Consider the following 17359-nt stretch of genomic DNA (forward strand, 5'->3'; position numbering starts at 1 on the left):
TCCTGAGTCAAATAGTCATAATAATAAAGGCATTCTTACTGGTAAGCCCTAACATATCAACCTTTTGTGTCTCCCCCCAAATATTTATGTCATGGCTGGCATCTAATCATTACAATAAACTGAGCGCAAGACAGGGAGAGGTGACGAGCGCGTTGCTGAAGGACAGATGGCATGTCATCCTCAAGAGTCAATGTTAGTCATTCGTTCAAAAAAGAAAAACAGTTCTGACAACAGTCCAGGGCGAAGCCTCTAGTATCCTTGAATAGTACCAGATAAATCCTGAGCCAACAGCACGGATGGGCGTTTGCAAGAAATGGGATTTTATAGAACCGTGTACCTTTCATGATTTACTTCGTACTTCTGAGGCACCGTCACCAGTCTCAGTTAGACCATGAAACATAACATTGGGTGCTTTGTTGTTCTCGTGAGTGTAGTAAGAGCTGAATAGTAGAGAAGGAAAACACTAATTGAATTACGTTATTTAAACCTGAATCCCAAAGTAATACCAGCAGCTGCTTACAGTCACACCCTTTTTATAGCTAGCATGCCCCATGGAAGGCGACACTCCTAAAAGAAGCCAGTCCCCGGGCAGGCCAACACCAAGGACGGCCGGGCGAAGGCGCGTCACCGCCCTCGGGCTCACTGACTCTTTCCCCTGTCCTCATTAAGACCGATTTGTTAATGAAGCTGATATAAAATTTTTAAAAATGATATGAAATCAGGAGAATAACCAGGCATGTATAAAGCTAGCTCTCGCCCTCAAGGGCTTTTACTTCTCAAATAAGGCAAGTGGAGTGTTGTTAAAAGGCAGAATGTTTTCTCAGGGCTTTTTGCCTGAACTTTTCCTCTTATTCAGAAATAGAGGAATTAGGTTTGCTGTAAAACCCCCAAGAAAACTCAAAACAAATATTCCCTCCTTCTATGGTTCAGCACGTTTCATCCTATTAAAAATACCACGGCCAATTGTTTCACCAAAGAACGTGAAGGAACTGATGGGGCCCAGTGCCGGCGCCCTGCAAACTCGTCGCCTTCCACCGTCGCTTGCCGAGCCCCACGGCTCTGGCTTCGGAAGGGGGACAGAAGAGCTGGGACAGACGCAAGGAAGGCCGTGAGGTGGTGCTTTACTTTTTGTCCTGAGTGGTTTTGCCGCAGCATCTGTACCAAGTCATTTTATATGACTTAGACTTCTTTTCATTTTTGCTGGGCTTTAAAAGCCCCATTCTTTTTTATTTTTATTTTTATTTTTATTTAAAATATTACAAATGTTCTTTATCTCTCCAAAAGTCCCATTCTTAAAAAGTTTCTGAAAAATCTGAAGAGCGAGTAATATTTTACTACATTTGCTGTTACAGCCTCGAGGCTACTTTATGAACAGTAAAAACTATTTTAAAAATCCAGGACCCGATGGTCTAATAGTTTTACTAAAATACTGAGCCACTTAGTGATTTAAAGAACATTCACATACTTTAGCTTATAATGGGCTTGAATATATATTCTTAACAATATTTGTTAAGTTAGGGAGAAAGGAAAGAGTTCTTTAGGGCCAAAAGTAGATAGCTCACATCACCCAAAGAATTAAAACAGGCAATTTAGTAACAGCACTAAAATACAGTTGTTCCTAATTAATTAATGAAAACGTAGGCATTAGGGAAGTATAGAAATAACTCAAAAGTTTATATGAACTTTGTAACTGGTTTTCTGAGCAATAAAACCTACAAGAAAACAAAAGAGGGTCAATTTAGTTATCTATTTATTTATTTTTAATATGTCATGAGTTTTATAAGGACTCATGAGATAAAATCCTTCTGTTTCTCAGCCATTCATAGCATCTTCCTAACTCGGGGCCTTTGCACATGCTGTTTCCTCTGCCCAGAGGGCTAGGAGAGGGTCAATTTAAATAATCCTGTTTATCTACCGAACATGTCAGAGCCAACCATGACAATATACCTCACATGTGAATTTTCAAGGCAGGCCAGATGTTTTGAATAATACTGATTTTTTTCCCTACGTGTTACTGTTTTACCATCTGAGGGCTTACTACGTGCCAAGCAATGTTCTAACTTCTTTACAGGTGGAAATTCATTTGATCCCCACTACAATTCCATAGGTTCTCTATCTCCCGCTTTTTACAAGTGAGAAAACTGAGGCACAGAGAGGTTAAGTTGTTTATAGTGACATGGCACAGGAACAGCAGGCACAGGATGGAACCAAGCAGTCAGGTCCCAGAGCCTGTCCTCTTAACCACTGGGCTGTTTTTGGCTAGAATGTCATGTACCAATAAACACAACTCAGAAAAAGGCCTAATTATAGGCAATTTAACAATATGTTAGAGGCTGGCTCCCCCCCCCCCCCCCCACATTTCTTTGCTTTTGTACAACACACATATGCTACCATTAGTTGTACTAAGGGAAAGGTAAATTGATTAATAGACTGCAAAGGGAGACTTTGGCTTTCAAATCATTTTCCTTCCAAAGGTGGTTAATGTCCTTGAATATATTGAGAAATTGAAAAGAAAAAAAAGACACAAAGTTTGTTCACGCAGGGTTAGTGATTATAGATAGGAATAAAGAGAGAGCATGCCTAAAAAGACAATTAAGTGAAGAAAACTATTCATGATCAAGTATTGAGTTTTATTGGAAAGAAGCTAAGAACAAATGTTTTGAATCATCAGAATTTCTGCTCACCCTGATTTTCCACAGTCCAGGATAATTTTGGCTAGAATTAGCATACTAATTATTACAGTAGCACCACCGACTCCTTGAGGGGGGAAAATTTTGGTAACACAGTTAATAAAAACATAAACAATAACATATACAGGGTAATTTCACAATGATAAACGTACAGGTTATGAGGCAAATATAATGAAAATATGGAAGACAGAAATTATATTTTTGTGTCTGGCTTCCTTACGTTCCAAATTTGAGAGTAAAAACTGTGCATTATTTACCCTTTATCCTGTTTTCTTTCAAAGAAAAAGGAAATAAAATATTAAAAATAAAGTGTCATAATAATCAAATAAAATTTGTTTGATGAGAAGATTATAAAGTATTTTAAGCCCATCATGCTTCATTTTAAATGCTTTGATCACTGATCTTTCATACATGCATTTCCCCCCCCACCCACACACTCTTTGGATCTATACTACAAAGGAAATTAGAGATGATCCTGGAAAAGCAAGCTGAAGCTAATCTGTCTAATAAGTGTATTTGGTTCCAAATGAGCAATATATAGATATCACACACTTGCACTACCATGTGGGCAAGTGATTTTAAAAAAACAGCTATTTCCACCACAGATAAGTTTTTATAGTACTTTACCCAATCAGTTTCTTTAACGTATGCCCTAGCATCACATCGTTAGCTTGAAAAGGCTATATTCATAAAATAAATCACGGCTCTTCAAAAGTTTTGAGTTTTTTTCCCCCTTCACCACATTCCATTAATTCCACCATTTCCAAATGTAGCAAAAACATCCCATTTTCAATTTGAATGATAAATGAAGATAGAAATTGAAAAGTGATCTAAAATAGCTACATGACAGAAGTAAAAGTAGTCCTAGAACTCTAATTAGTACATATATGTAATCCTAGAAGAAACTGTGTGAAGACTGATGGCTTAACAGAAAACCAGAGCGAAATACAGCAATTTGAGAAACAAATCTACATAAATGATTGCTTTATTAATTAATAAGAGAGTATTATCTCATAAATTAGAAAGAAGAAGAAAAATTAAGGTACAAAGGCAATGCTTTATGACTTCGAAATCCACTTGGTACCTATAGAAAACCATCCCAAAGGGGAATTAGAGTCAATTTAATATTTGTGCGACTTGGGATAAATGAAACTATAGATTACTAATAAAATTATGATTGTGATTCCAATGTTCCTAGTCACTAACTGGAGAACTCTGAGGTAGGAAAATTACATAATTAAAAAAAATTTTTTTTTAAATGGTTTTCTCCAAGAAAAGGAGTATTTTAGTAATGTTCCCTGATGTAGAACTATTTTTACACTGTTTAAAATGTTGCAAATCAGTTTGTCACCTATTATCTCATTTAATCACCTCCAATAACTAGCACAGTGCTTGGAAAATAGTAGAAAGTGTTTAGTTAATATTTATCAAATTGCATTGAATGATATATATATATTTTTTGTAGCGGAGAAAACTGAAACAATATACAAAGTATCATCTTTATTTTTGAAAAACCCAAGTCAGAATTCTACCTACAAGATCTGGTGTTAAACGATGCTTGTCTCATTTTTTTGAAGAAATATGGGTTCACCCAGTCACTTAAAAGGTCTCACTTACATCTAATACACTAGAAATGCATTCCATATTCTCTAAAATATAAGAAAGCTGTGGATAGGTTTTGTTCTTCCTTATAATCTTATTTAATATAACAGAATAAAGGGACAGGTCTGTGGACAAGTGAAGTCACACTGGAAAGAGATTTTTGCAGAAGAGAAAAAATATGCCTGAGTAAACCTTAAATTATCAGATTTGTAAGTCAGGAGTCAACACTCCTTCCTCAGCAACATCTCCAGGACCCTTTAAGTACTTTGCTATTATCACTGGACTTTCAGGGCCTTTGTATTTCTTCAAAAAAAAAAATTTTAAGGCTAAAGCCTACATTTCTTGATGCCTCATCTAATAATTCTTTCACTTCTTTTTTGGTTTTTAATATGTTTTTCTTGAGTTTTAGAAAGAGAGGGAGGGAGAGGGACAGAGAGAGAGAAACACTGATGGGAGAGAGACATGGATCAGCTGCCTCCTGCACCCCACCCCACTGGGGATTGAGCCCGACACCCGGGCATGTGCCCTGACTGGGAATCGAACCAGGGACCTTTTGGTTCATGGGTCGGTGCTCACCCACTGAGCCACGCTAGTTGGGCTCAAATTTTTTAAGTAAGAAAAGTTCACATGCTTTCACTTCCAGACTAAAAAGATTGCTGAAAAACTGAATGATTATTTAACTTCTTAACTCTGAATCATGAGCATGTAATTAAAGTCACCTTATAATGAGATTTAAGCTTGTCATGCATAGACGCGTATTAAGACACAGCGAAAACCCTATATCAGCATATCATGCATTTTAAATCACCACGGATGACTCAAGGCTCCTGAAAATACACTTCAATTTGGGCTAGTCTGTTACACATGCCACATTCAGGGAGATATATAAAGCATAGTAAATACACATGTAATATTTAAAGGATACAGAAAAGTATTTTAGCTGTTTTACTGACTGTTCTCTAATTTTCTCTTTAATATTCTTTCAATTGACCTATTAATTCCCATAAGGGACTTGTGAATGTCACAATACACTTAAGCAACTGCGGGGCGGGAGTGGGGGTGTGGGATACTTGTAAAGAATAAGGGATAACTTAATTGTAAAATCTGAGTTGTGCAGCTCTTGTTCTGCCACTAGGACCGGAATCCTTATATCCCTTCAAGTACCTAGTGCTAGAAACATGAGTCATGGGCCTCTATTTAAGCACTTAGCTGTGTGACCTTAGGCAAGTTATAAATCTTGCAAAACCACAGTTCTCTCAGCAAAAAACTGGGGCATGGCTACATTATAAAATTGATAAAATGTCTAAAAAGTTGAAAGAGCTCCTTGAGGAGGAGAGGGCGATAATGAAAATAAAATTGAGAAACACTGATATAGAACCAGTAAAAGGATATCTGGATATCTTTAAAATTAACAATAGAGGCTTCATTTACATAGCAAATAAGGAAATCCTGAGAAGATTAGTTAGTCTCTTTTTTTTACCAGAGTTAAATAGGAAAAACTTCAAATACTTTCAAAGTTGTAATATTATCTATATTATTCACTTAATTGTATTATAATCATAATCAACAAAGTCAATTTCCTTGCATTAGAGTTTGCTTATCTTTAAAATGAGAAGTGGTCCTAGCCAGTTTGGCTCAGTGGTTAGAGTGTCGGCCCTTGGACTGAAGGGTCCTGGGTTTGATTCTGGCCAAGGCACATATCTCAGTTGCAGGCTCCATCCCTGGCCCTGGTTGGGGCTCGTGTGAGAGGCAACCAATCAATGTGTCTCTATCACATCGATGTTTCTCTCCACCTTCCTCCCTCCCTCCCTCTCTCTCTCTCTCACTCTCTGAAAAGCAATGGAGAAAAATATCCTCAGGTGAGGATTAAAAAAAAAAATCAAAATGACAAGTGACCTGATTAACAGAATAATTTTAAGAAACTAAGGGTTCTGGTCAAGATGGCAGCCTAGGTAAATGTGGTACTTGAATCCTCCCAAGACCGTATCAGAATTACAGCTAAACTAGAGAACCACCATCATTCTGAGCCACCTGAAACCTAGCTGAATGGAAGTCCTGCAACTCGTGATTAAAAGAAGCAACCACATCGAGACTGATAAGAGGAGCAAAGATTCCCACGTGTGGCTGTTAAAAACTGGGAGGAATATCTTGGCAATGGAGGTCCCCCCTGAGGGCCCAGGGGTCCCAGCCCCATACCAGGCTCCTCATACCAGGGTTTCAGTGCCAGGAGGAGAGGTCCTCATAAATTCTGGCTCATATAAACCAGCAGGAATTGAGGTTGAGTAAGACAAAAGCGGCTGGAGACTCAGGCAGTTCCTCTTAAAGGGCCTGCACACACGATTACTCGGACTCCCTCCCTCAGAGCTCCAATACTAGGGCAACAGCTTGAAAGACACCATGAACATGTGGGGAGGAAATGAATTATCTGGTATCAGAATGAGAGCAGGAGAGGCAGCTTTCTCTCAGACAGAAGTGCTGGCAGAGGCCACTGTTCCTTTTCTGGGCTCTTCCCTCACAGAAGGCAGGTGGACTCCATATCTGAGGGACCATCAGTCTGGCTAACACTTTACCCCAACCTGATGATTCCCTGAGAATGCATCCCACCCAACTTTCAGGCCCACCTAAGCCATTTCCAGTGGCCATTCCATACAAATGGCCTGCCTTTGTTTGTGCTTCAGACTTTCCTAAAATCTCTAACACAAGCAGATGAAGCAGGGGATCAGATCAGACATTTGAAAGACAGGAAGCAGAAACACCCAATCTGAACAGCAAAAAGAAAAAAATCCAAATAAATGAGGATAGTATAAGGAGCCTCTGGGACAACTTCCAGTGTACCAACATTTGCATTATGGGGTTGCCAGAGGAGAAGAGAAAGAGCAAGAAATTGAAAACCATTTTGAAAAAATAATGACAGAAAAATTTCCTAACCTGGTGAAGGCAATAGACATACAAATGCAGGAAGCAGAGAGCCCCAAACAAGATGAACCCAAAGAGGCCCACATCATAATTAAAATGCCAGGAGTAAAAGACAAAGAGAGAATCTTAAAAGCAGTAATAGAAAAGCACTTAGTTACCTACAAGGGAGCTCCCATAAAACTGTCAGCTGATTTCTTAGCAGAAATTTTGCAGGCCATAAGAAATTGGCAAGAAATATTTAAAGTGATGAAGAGCAAGGACCTACAACCAAGATTACTCTACCCAGCAAAGTTATCAGTTAGAACTGAAGGACAGATAGAGCTTCCCAGACAAGAGAAAGCTAAAGGAGTTCCCCACCACCAAACCAGTATTATAAGAAATATTAAAGGATCTTCTTTAAGAAGAAAAAAGCTCAAAATATAAATAACAAAATGGCAATAAATACATATCTATCATCAATTACTTTAAATGCAAATGGATTAAATGCTCTAATCAAAAGACATATGGAGGCTGAATGGATAACAAAACAAGATCCTCATGACACAGGCTGAAAGTAAAGCAATAGAAAAAGACAGTTCATGAAAATGGAAACAAATAAACAAAAAAGCTAGGGTAGCAATAGTTATACCAGACAAAATAGACTTTAAAACAAAGGCTATATAAGAAGAGACAAAGGGGGACCCAGCAAGTTCATTTCTGGATATTTATCCAAAGAAACCCAAAACACTGAAACAAAAAAATATATATATATCCATGTGTTCATTGCAGCATTATTTACAATAGCCAAGATATGAAAGCAAACTAAGTGCCCATCAATACAATGGAATTTGACTCAGCCATATAAAAGAATGAAATCTCCCCATCTGCAACAACATGGATGGACCTAGAGAGTATTGTACTGAGTGAAATAAGTCAGACAAAAGAAGACAAATGCCATATGACTTCACTTAATGTGGAATCTAAAAAACAAAATAAATACACAAGTGGAACAGAAACAGACTCATAGATACAGAGAACATTTTGACGGTTGACAGATGGGAGGGGATTGGGGGAATGGATAAAAAAGGTGAAGGGACTGAGAAGTATAAATTGGTAGTTACAGAATAGTCAATATAGTCAATAATATTGTAATAACTATGTATGGTGTCAGATGGGTACTAGATTTATCGAAGTGATCACTTAGTAACTTATATAATGTCTAATCACTTTTTGTACACCTGCAACTAATATAATATTATATGTCAGTTGTAATTTAAAATCAAATTTTAATTATTAAAAAAACAAATTGCCACTCTAAAAAAAAGAAATGAAGACAATTTTCATGTTTATATTTTACAAGGATAGAATCACAAATAAAAATATCACCATGTGTCAGAGTTAAAAGGGGAGAAGCTCCTCTTTGTTTTTGAAAACATTTGGAATTATAACTAACACTAAGAAAAGCTTGCTAGGAAATCACATAGTATATACTAACACATCACTGTTATTATCATTAAATCATTAAATCATGAGATATTCATTTATAATACACTTATTTCTATTTAAAATATAGAATAAACAAATTGAATTTTAACTCTTTGATCTTTCAAGACAAATCCTTCAGTGTAGGAGAGGTTTATTCAACTATAGAAGAACTGTCATAAATAATTTTTTTAAAATAATTTTAAAATACCTGTTTTCAGCTTTATAGTACTTTGACTAATTCATACACGAATAAGACAGGAGTTTCCAGACTATAAGGACATAATTTTAAATATACACTTTTTTATAAAAGCGTATTCTATCAAATGTTACTTATCAATATGAAAATTAACTGTATTGCTAATTCTTAACAAACGTTTCTCTTAGCATCTTCTTTAAAAGTTTATTAATCTTCTTGTTAAAGCATAACACCAAATAATATACTTATGGACAGAAAAAAAGGACTGGGCTAAATGCAAAAAGAAATTGCAATACAGATATGTTTTTAGCCTCATGCCTAAAGCAACAGAATATTTTTAAAAAAATAACTGCTTTCAATCACTGATAGGGAAGGGAAAAGAAAGAACATGTAATCAAAGATAACACTCTTTATTTTATTTGTGGGTAGGACAGAAATCTAGAAATGGTCAAGAAGTAGTTTCTGATTAATTATAAAATACTTGAGGATAGAAACTGTATTAATAACTGTCTTTTCTCGTTTTTCTTCAGTCCCTAGAATGATGCATTGAAACAATAAGCAGACAATAATACTTGAGTGATTGGCCCAATGATTTGAAGTTGTCCTAAAATAACTTTGGAAAATGAACATAGTTGGAATAGTACTTAGTACGTAATGGTGTCCAGACATGTTTATAAAATACATTTACCCGTTTTCTCTTTGGCACTAAGAAACACCATGTTTTAATAGTATTCCTAAAATTGGTAAAAGGCAATTTTCTCTTGCAGAAATATGAATTGTACATTCTACAGCGACAACAATTTCTTTCAACTGCCAAAAAACCAAACTTACCAAATGTAATTGCTTTAGCCCCTAAAGAAGAAAAAGGAAAAAAAGAATTACAAAAATAAAAAAAGGTTTAAAGTAATCAATTTGCTATAAATTTAATATATATAAACTATACTTGAAAGTTCAAAAGTAACTCAGGTTTCTATAACAGAAATAATTATAAATGAATTTATGAGAACAATTATACATTATGAACAATCCAATAACTTACACACCAGTGCCTATATCTATTCAATGAGTTAACATTATAAGTATAAAATATGATAAGGAGTTATTAAATATGGAAACAAATGCCATGTAAATTTGGTTATATGACTTGATGACAAGAAACAAGTTCAAAAGCTTAAATAGTAAGTAACCACTGATCTGATCCTACAATCAAGAAATGACTCAGAAACTCAAGTTTCTTTCAGCAGACTAGCAAAACCTAAATTATTGTATCACCTTATTATTTAAACCTTTAAATGACCATGACTGAAGGATTGCAAAAATAACTTTACTTTCAGATAAATATATTTGTAACAATAAATACGTTGCCTCTTAAGGGCTGAACAAATTTTACTCAAAGTACCATTTTGAACAAGCAATATTCCATAGCAGAAAAAGCATATAATTTGGAGCCAGCAAATATCTGTTTAAACCCCAATTTTCTCTCTACTAACTATGCATTATATATGAATAATATAAGTTAATCTCTAAGCCTCTAATTCATCATCTATAAAGTGAAACTAAAAATATTTATTTTGCAAAGTTGTTGTAAGGACTATTGTCAACAAATGGAAGATGTATGGAACATGCCACTATAGTAGATACTCAATAAGTAGGAGATACAATTTTTTTTCAATAAAATCAAGAAATGGTATAATATTTAAAGACTAAATTAACTGCACATAAGTAATTTCATCTCAACATAAATATGAATAATAAAATGACAATAGCAACATTTCTATCAATAATCACTTTGAATGTTAATGGATTAAATGCCCCAATGAAAAGACATATCAATAGATGCAGAGAAAGCATTCGACAAAAACCAGCACCCATTTCTGGTAAAAACCCTCAGCAAAGTGGGAATAGAGGAAACATAGTTCAACATAATAAAGGCCATATACAACAAACCTATAGCCAACATCATACTCAATGGTAAAAAACTAAAATCATTTCCCTTAAAAACAGGAGCAATACAAGGATGTCCGCTTTCACCACTCTTATTCAAGAGTATTAGAAATCCTTGCCACAGCCATCACACAGGAAGACAACATAAAAGGTATCCAAACTGGAAAGGAGGAAGTAAAACTGTCATTATTTGCAGATGACATAGAAAACCCTAAAGTACTACTAGATTTGACAAATGAATTGGCAAGGTAGCTGGATACAAAATTAACTTCCAGAAATCAATGGCATTTTTATACACCATTAATGAACTCTCAGAAAGAGAAACTAAAAAAACGATACCACTTACCATTTACCATTTACCATTGCCACTAAAAAATAAGATACCTAGGAATAAATTTAACCAAGGATGTAAAAGACCTGTACTCGGAAAACTACAGGACACTGAAAAAAGAAAGAGAGGAAGATATAAACAAGTGGAAGAATATACCATGTCCATGGATCGGAAGAAATAATATCATTAAAATGTCCATACTACCCAAAGCAATTTATAGATTCAATGCAATTCCTATTAAAATACCAACATAAAATACCAGCATATTTCACAGAGCTAGAAAAAATATTCCAAAAATTTACATGGAACCAAAAAGACTCCAAATAGCCACAGCCATCTTGAGAAAGAAGAACATAGTGGGAGGGATCACTTTACCAAAAGAAAACAGCAAAAGAAAACAGCCTCAAAATACAAAGGAAACCCACAATATGGGAGAACGTATTTGCCAAGGATGTATCTGATAAGGGGCTAATTTCCAAAGTGTACAAAGAACTCATACAACTGAATAAGAGGAAGACAAAAAATCCAATTAAAAAATGGGCAAAGGACCTGAATAGACACTTTTCCAAAGAGGACACATAGATGGCCAAGAGACACATGAGAAAATGCTCAATGTCGCTAATCATCAGGGAGATACAAATTAAAACCACAATGAGGTGTCATTTCACACCTGTAAGAATGGCTACCATCAGCAAATCAACAAATGACACATGCTGGCAAGTATGTGGAGAAAGGGGAACCCTGATACACTGCTCTTGGGAATGCAGACCGGTGCAGCCACTTTGGAAAACAGTATGGAGTTTCCTTAAAAAATTAAAAATGGAGCTGCCTTTTGACCCAGTGAATCCACTTCTAGGAGTATATCCTAAGAATCCTGAAACAGTAATCAGAAAAAATATATTTACCCCATGTTCATAGCAGCATTATTTACAATAGTTAGGACCTGGAAACAGCCCAAGTGCCCATTAGTAGATGAGTAGACAAAAAAGTTGTGGGGCATTTACACCATGGAATAGTATGCAGCTGGAAAAAAGAAGGATCTCGTACCCTTTGAGACAATATGGATGGACCTGGAGAATATTATGCTAGGTGAAATAAGCCAGGGAGAAAGACATGATCTCACTTATATGTGGAATCTAAAGACCTTAATAAACTAATGAACAAAATATATTCAGTGACATGAAAGCATAGATTAGACTGATGAATCTCAGAGGGAAGGTGAGGGTGGGTAGGGAGGTGGGTGGAGAGAGATTAACCAAAGAATTTATATGCATATATGCATAACCCCAGGACACAGTCAATAGGGTGGTGAGGGACTGGGGAGGGATGTGGGAGCAGGGTGGAAGTGGTCAATGGGGAGAAACAGGGACATCTGTAACATTTTGAACAATAAAAATAAATAAATAAATAAAGATAAATTTTTGAAAAAGATAGGATATAACCTTTGCAAACATTTATGCACCCAACATAAGAGTACCTAAATATATAAAACAATTATTGAAGGACACAAAAGGAGAGATCAACAGTAATACAGTCATAGTGGGGGGCTTTAACACCTCATTAATATCAATGGATAGATCTTCCAGAGAGAAAATCAACAACGAAATAATGGCCTTAAATGACACATTAGATAGATTTAATTAATATCTTTAGAGCACTTCACCTCAAAGCAGCAGAATGTACATTATTTTCAAGTGCACATGGAATATTTTTCAGTATAGGCCACATGATTTTTGACAAAGGAGCCAGAAAAAAACAATGGAGTAAAAAAAAAGCATCTTCAATAAATGGTGCTGGGAAAACTGGAAAGCCACACGCAAAAGATTGAAACTGGGTTACAGTTTGTCCTCATGTACAAAAATTAATTCAAAATGGATCAAAGACCTAAATATAAGATCTGAAACAATGAATTACATAGGAGAAAACATAGGTACTAAACTTATGGACTTTGGTCATTGAGAATATTTTATGAACTTGACCCCAAAGGGAAGGGAAGTAAAGGTAAAAATAAATGAATGGGACTATGTCAAACTAAAAAGCTTCTGCACAGCAAAAAAAACAACAAAACAAGAGGAGCCAACCAAATGGGAGGTGATACATGCAAACAAGAGCTCCAACAAAGGTTTAATATCCAAAATATGTAAAGAACTCATAAAACTCAATACCAAACAAACAACCCAATTAAAAAATGGGCAGAGGGCCTGAACAGACACCTCTCCCAAAAAGACATACAAACAGCGAACAGATATATGAAAAGATGTTCAACCTCACTAGCAGTTAGAGAAATGATAATAAAAATTATAATGAGAAAATACCTCACACCTGTTAGAATGGCTATTCTCAACAAGACAAGTAATAAGTGTTGGAGAAGTTGTGGGAAAAAGGAACCCTCATTCACTGCTGGTGGGAATGTAAACTGCTAACAGCCACCATGGAAAACAATTTGGAGGCTCCTCAAAAATTAAGAATAGAGCTTCCATATGATCCAGCAATGTTTTTCCTAGGTACATACCCAAAAAACTCAAAAACATGTATTCTCAAAGATATATGCACCCCTATGTTCATTGCAGCATTATTCACGGTGGTCAAGACATGGAGATAACCAATGTGTCCTGCAATAGAGGACTGGATAAAGAAGATATGGTACAAATACACAATGGAATACTACTCAGCCGTAAGAAAAGGTAAAATACTGCCATTTTTGACCAAATGGATGGACCTTGAGACTATTGTGCTAAGTGAAATAAGTCAGGCGGAAAAAGATAAGAACCATATGATTTCACTCATATGCGGGATATAAAACTGAAACCAGTGAACACAAACAGCAGTGTGGTGGTTGCCAGGGCAAAGGGTGTGGGATGGGGTAAAGAGGGCCGAACATATGGTGACAGTATATAATTTGACTTTGGGTGGTGGGCACACTGTGCAATATACAGATTGTGTGACAGAAATCCACACCTGAAACCTATATGATTCTATTAACCAATGTCACCCCAATAAATTTAATTTTTTAAAAAAGAAAAGTTATTGAGCCACACATGTTGGTTTCATGCAGTTTCCAGTGTGTGTGTTGACTTCAATGAAAATGTTAGAATAATTTTTTAAAAATTATCTTCTGGCTCAGTTCTACTGAGATTTCCCAAGGAAAAAATTAAATAAAACAAAATAAGTATCTCTACTGGCCAAGAAGAATGTGTATGAAAATGGTTGTACATGAGGCAGATTGTGGGACAAGAAGACATCCTAGTGGTCTGAGGCAGCATTAATTCAGAAGATGGGTTTCATTTAGTCACTCAACAGGTAGTTCCAAAGTCTATAGCCTATTTTATTTCAAGTGCCTTTATTTAAAGAGTCCTGTATGAATGTGAACTATTTCAAAGAGCTGTGTGATTTCAATTACTTAAAAGACATTGTTGAGATGATATACCAAATTAGCAACTCCAGGGAATCTGAAGAGATCCTTTAGCATGCTGGAGGGATGGGTCTGTGTTAGCAAAACAGACCCAGAAATCAACCTTAAGGATGGTATATATTTGGTTCTTTGAAGGGTTGTTGAAAAATTCAATGACCCCCTAAAGCTAATGTATAACACAGAATTTCTTCACCAACCTTAACTTAACATTGTTTTTATGGGGCCACACCTTTTTCTATAATATTGCAAAAGGTTTCTTTTTTTAAAGATTTGCCCTACCACAATCCAACTCTGCCTCTGAAGAAAGTCCAGAACATTAGTATGAAACAAAACTCTAGCTACAATAAATCTCAGACTATTTAATTATGTAATCCTAGTCAAGTTGAAATTTCCACCATAGTACATTAGATCCATACTCTGGAACCTGAACAGTGTCAGCTCACCTTCAGAAAGGGTTCCACTTCCTTTAGAGGTGACAGTTGTCCTGGGAACAGCTTGACTCTGTGCTGCTATAATATGAGCAGAGGTCAGTTTTTGTGTTGTATGGTGATCCTTAGTCGCTGGGGCATGTACAAGAGTGAACTTTTGTGTTACTGAAAGACTCTGTGTAAATGAAGCTTTTGCTGTTGTGAATCTTTGGGTTTTGGGTGTGGCTTGTGCAGCAGAAGGATTTGCCATGATGGGAGTCTGGGCTGTTGGTTGGGTCTCTGTAGACAGAGCATTTGACACAGGGTATATTTTGACTATTGTGACTGAATCATTTGCTGTGATGGGTTTCTGAGGAGTTGATGGGGCATCCATAGCTGAAACGTTTAAGGTGGGTTTCTGAGGAGTTGATGGGGCGTCCATAGCTGAAACGTTTAAGGTGGGTTTATAAGGAATTAGTAGGGCCTTTGTAGCTGAAGAATTTATTGTAGTGAGTTTCTGAGGAGTTGATGGGGCTTCTGTGGCTGGAATATTTACTGTGGTGGGTTTCTGAGGAGTTGATGGGGCTTCTGTAGCTGAAACATTTAAGGTGGGTTTATGAGGAATTAGTAGGGCCTTTGTAGCTGAAGAACTTATTGTAGTGAGTTTCTGAGGAGTTGATGGGGCTTCTGTAGCTGAAAAGTTTAAGGTGGGTTTATGAGGAATTAGTAAGGCCTTTGTAGCTGAAGAACTTATTGTAGTGAGTTTCTGAGGAGTTAATGGGGTTTCTGTGGCTGGAATATTTACTGTGGTGGGTTTCTGAGGAGTTGATGGGGCTTCTGTAGCTGGAGCATTTACTGTGCTGGATTTCTGAGGAGTTGATGGGGCTTCTGTAGCTGGAACATTTACTGTGATGGGTTTTTGAGAAGTTGATGAGGCTTTGGTACCTGGAACATCCACTGTGGTGGGTTTCAGAGGAGCTGTTGGGGCTTTGGTTCTTGGAACATCCACTGTGGTGGGTTTCAGAGGAGTTGTTGGGGCTTTGGTTCTTGGAACATACACTGTGGTGGGTTTCGGAGGAGTTGGTGTGACCTTGGAAGTTGGAGAACTTTCTGTGGAGGAAAAATGCGTTTAAAACATTAGCTAAATAATGCTTTTAAGATTTAGGAACCAACTGCTTACTCGATGACTCTTCTCTTTCAACGCCCCCAAACACTTAAATGTGACATTTAGTAATCCAAGTCTTCTTGTACATTTCCCAAGGAACTAAAATGCTACACTGTTTTTTGCTTCAATATAAATTACACCTAAAGGCAACTAAATACACCAAAGTAGTACTGAGACACTTATACCGTTTTCTACGTCAAGAAAGAAAACCAAAGTCAGAGTCCGCAGTGATCTCATTCTGTGACACCCCCCCAGTAGAGTATTTTCTCACATCAGTTGTCTTCTTTGCTCATGCCCAAACCAAAGAACAGCAGGATGCAAAATTAGGCCAATGGGGTTATCACAACAGAGAGAATCACAGAGTTACTTTTTTCTTTTTCTGCAGCTTTCAGGATATGTTAGTGACCTGGGAAACTTAGATTGTTTCAGTTCTTTTTTAAAGTAATAAAGTCAGAATAAAATAACTCCCTTTTTCTCCTCTTGTGCTGGTTACCAGCTTTACACACATTAGTTTCATTCCTCTTTGGATTTTAGGTGAGCAAACAAATGCCTAGACACAGCTGCAGTTAAGACCTTATTCTGAGATTCACAAATAACAACATAGTAACATTTTAGGTCTTGAGGCCTTTTTGACTTTGGATTGCTCATGCAAACTCACTCTTAGGGCAGTACTGAGTAGTGCTTAGGCCTACACATCCTAGAGATCAAGTTCTCTGATCCCTCTGAACTTTGGTTTCCTCACCTATAAAAGGAGCGTAAAAACGGAGCAGATGTCATTACATTACTGTAAGGGGTAAGGGAAATAATTTTAGGTAAGTTATTTAACACAGTGTCTGTCCCCGAGGCAACATATTACATCATTCAGCACTTCCACCTCCAACGCAGTCAGCACACATCCTGCTCTAGGTGCTCAGAGGTTGTGTCATTTATTTCTGTATCCTTTACCTAGCCCTCAGGACTCTATAAGGGACAACTCAAGTAAAATACATAGCAGGTAACACGACTCATAGCAGGCACTCAAAAAATGATAGATTTTATGATTAGGGTAAGTGAAGTTTTTAGATTGACTTTTTCATCTAAGGCCATCATATATAAAATGTATTCTTTGTTCTATCAAGTTCTCATTTTTGATCCAAAGGACTTTGTAGCACTGCAGTTTAAATCTCCTAGAAGTTACTTTTCTAGTTATCTTTTTATTTGGTGTCGAGTTTAATTCCATGGTGGTCGAAAAG

General features: G+C 36.5%; 1 protein-coding gene across 1 annotated transcript in view; it reads right to left on the reverse strand.

Annotated features, from left to right (window-relative positions):
- CD55 (CD55 molecule (Cromer blood group)) overlaps positions 1–17359 on the reverse strand; it is a 30521-nt gene that overhangs the window by 1222 nt on the left and 11940 nt on the right. The window contains exons 6-8 of the mRNA XM_087827729.1: positions 14999–16072; positions 9700–9720; positions 2685–2757 (exon numbers count right to left, since the gene is read on the reverse strand). Of these exons, the coding sequence (XP_087683855.1) occupies positions 2685–2757; positions 9700–9720; positions 14999–16072 (1168 nt within the window). The remainder of the gene's footprint in view (positions 1–2684; positions 2758–9699; positions 9721–14998; positions 16073–17359) is intronic.

The sequence above is a fragment of the Miniopterus natalensis genome, chromosome 19, assembly GCF_054644295.1.
Source record: "Miniopterus natalensis isolate mMinNat1 chromosome 19, mMinNat1.hap1, whole genome shotgun sequence".
Classification (NCBI taxonomy): domain Eukaryota; kingdom Metazoa; phylum Chordata; class Mammalia; order Chiroptera; family Miniopteridae; genus Miniopterus; species Miniopterus natalensis.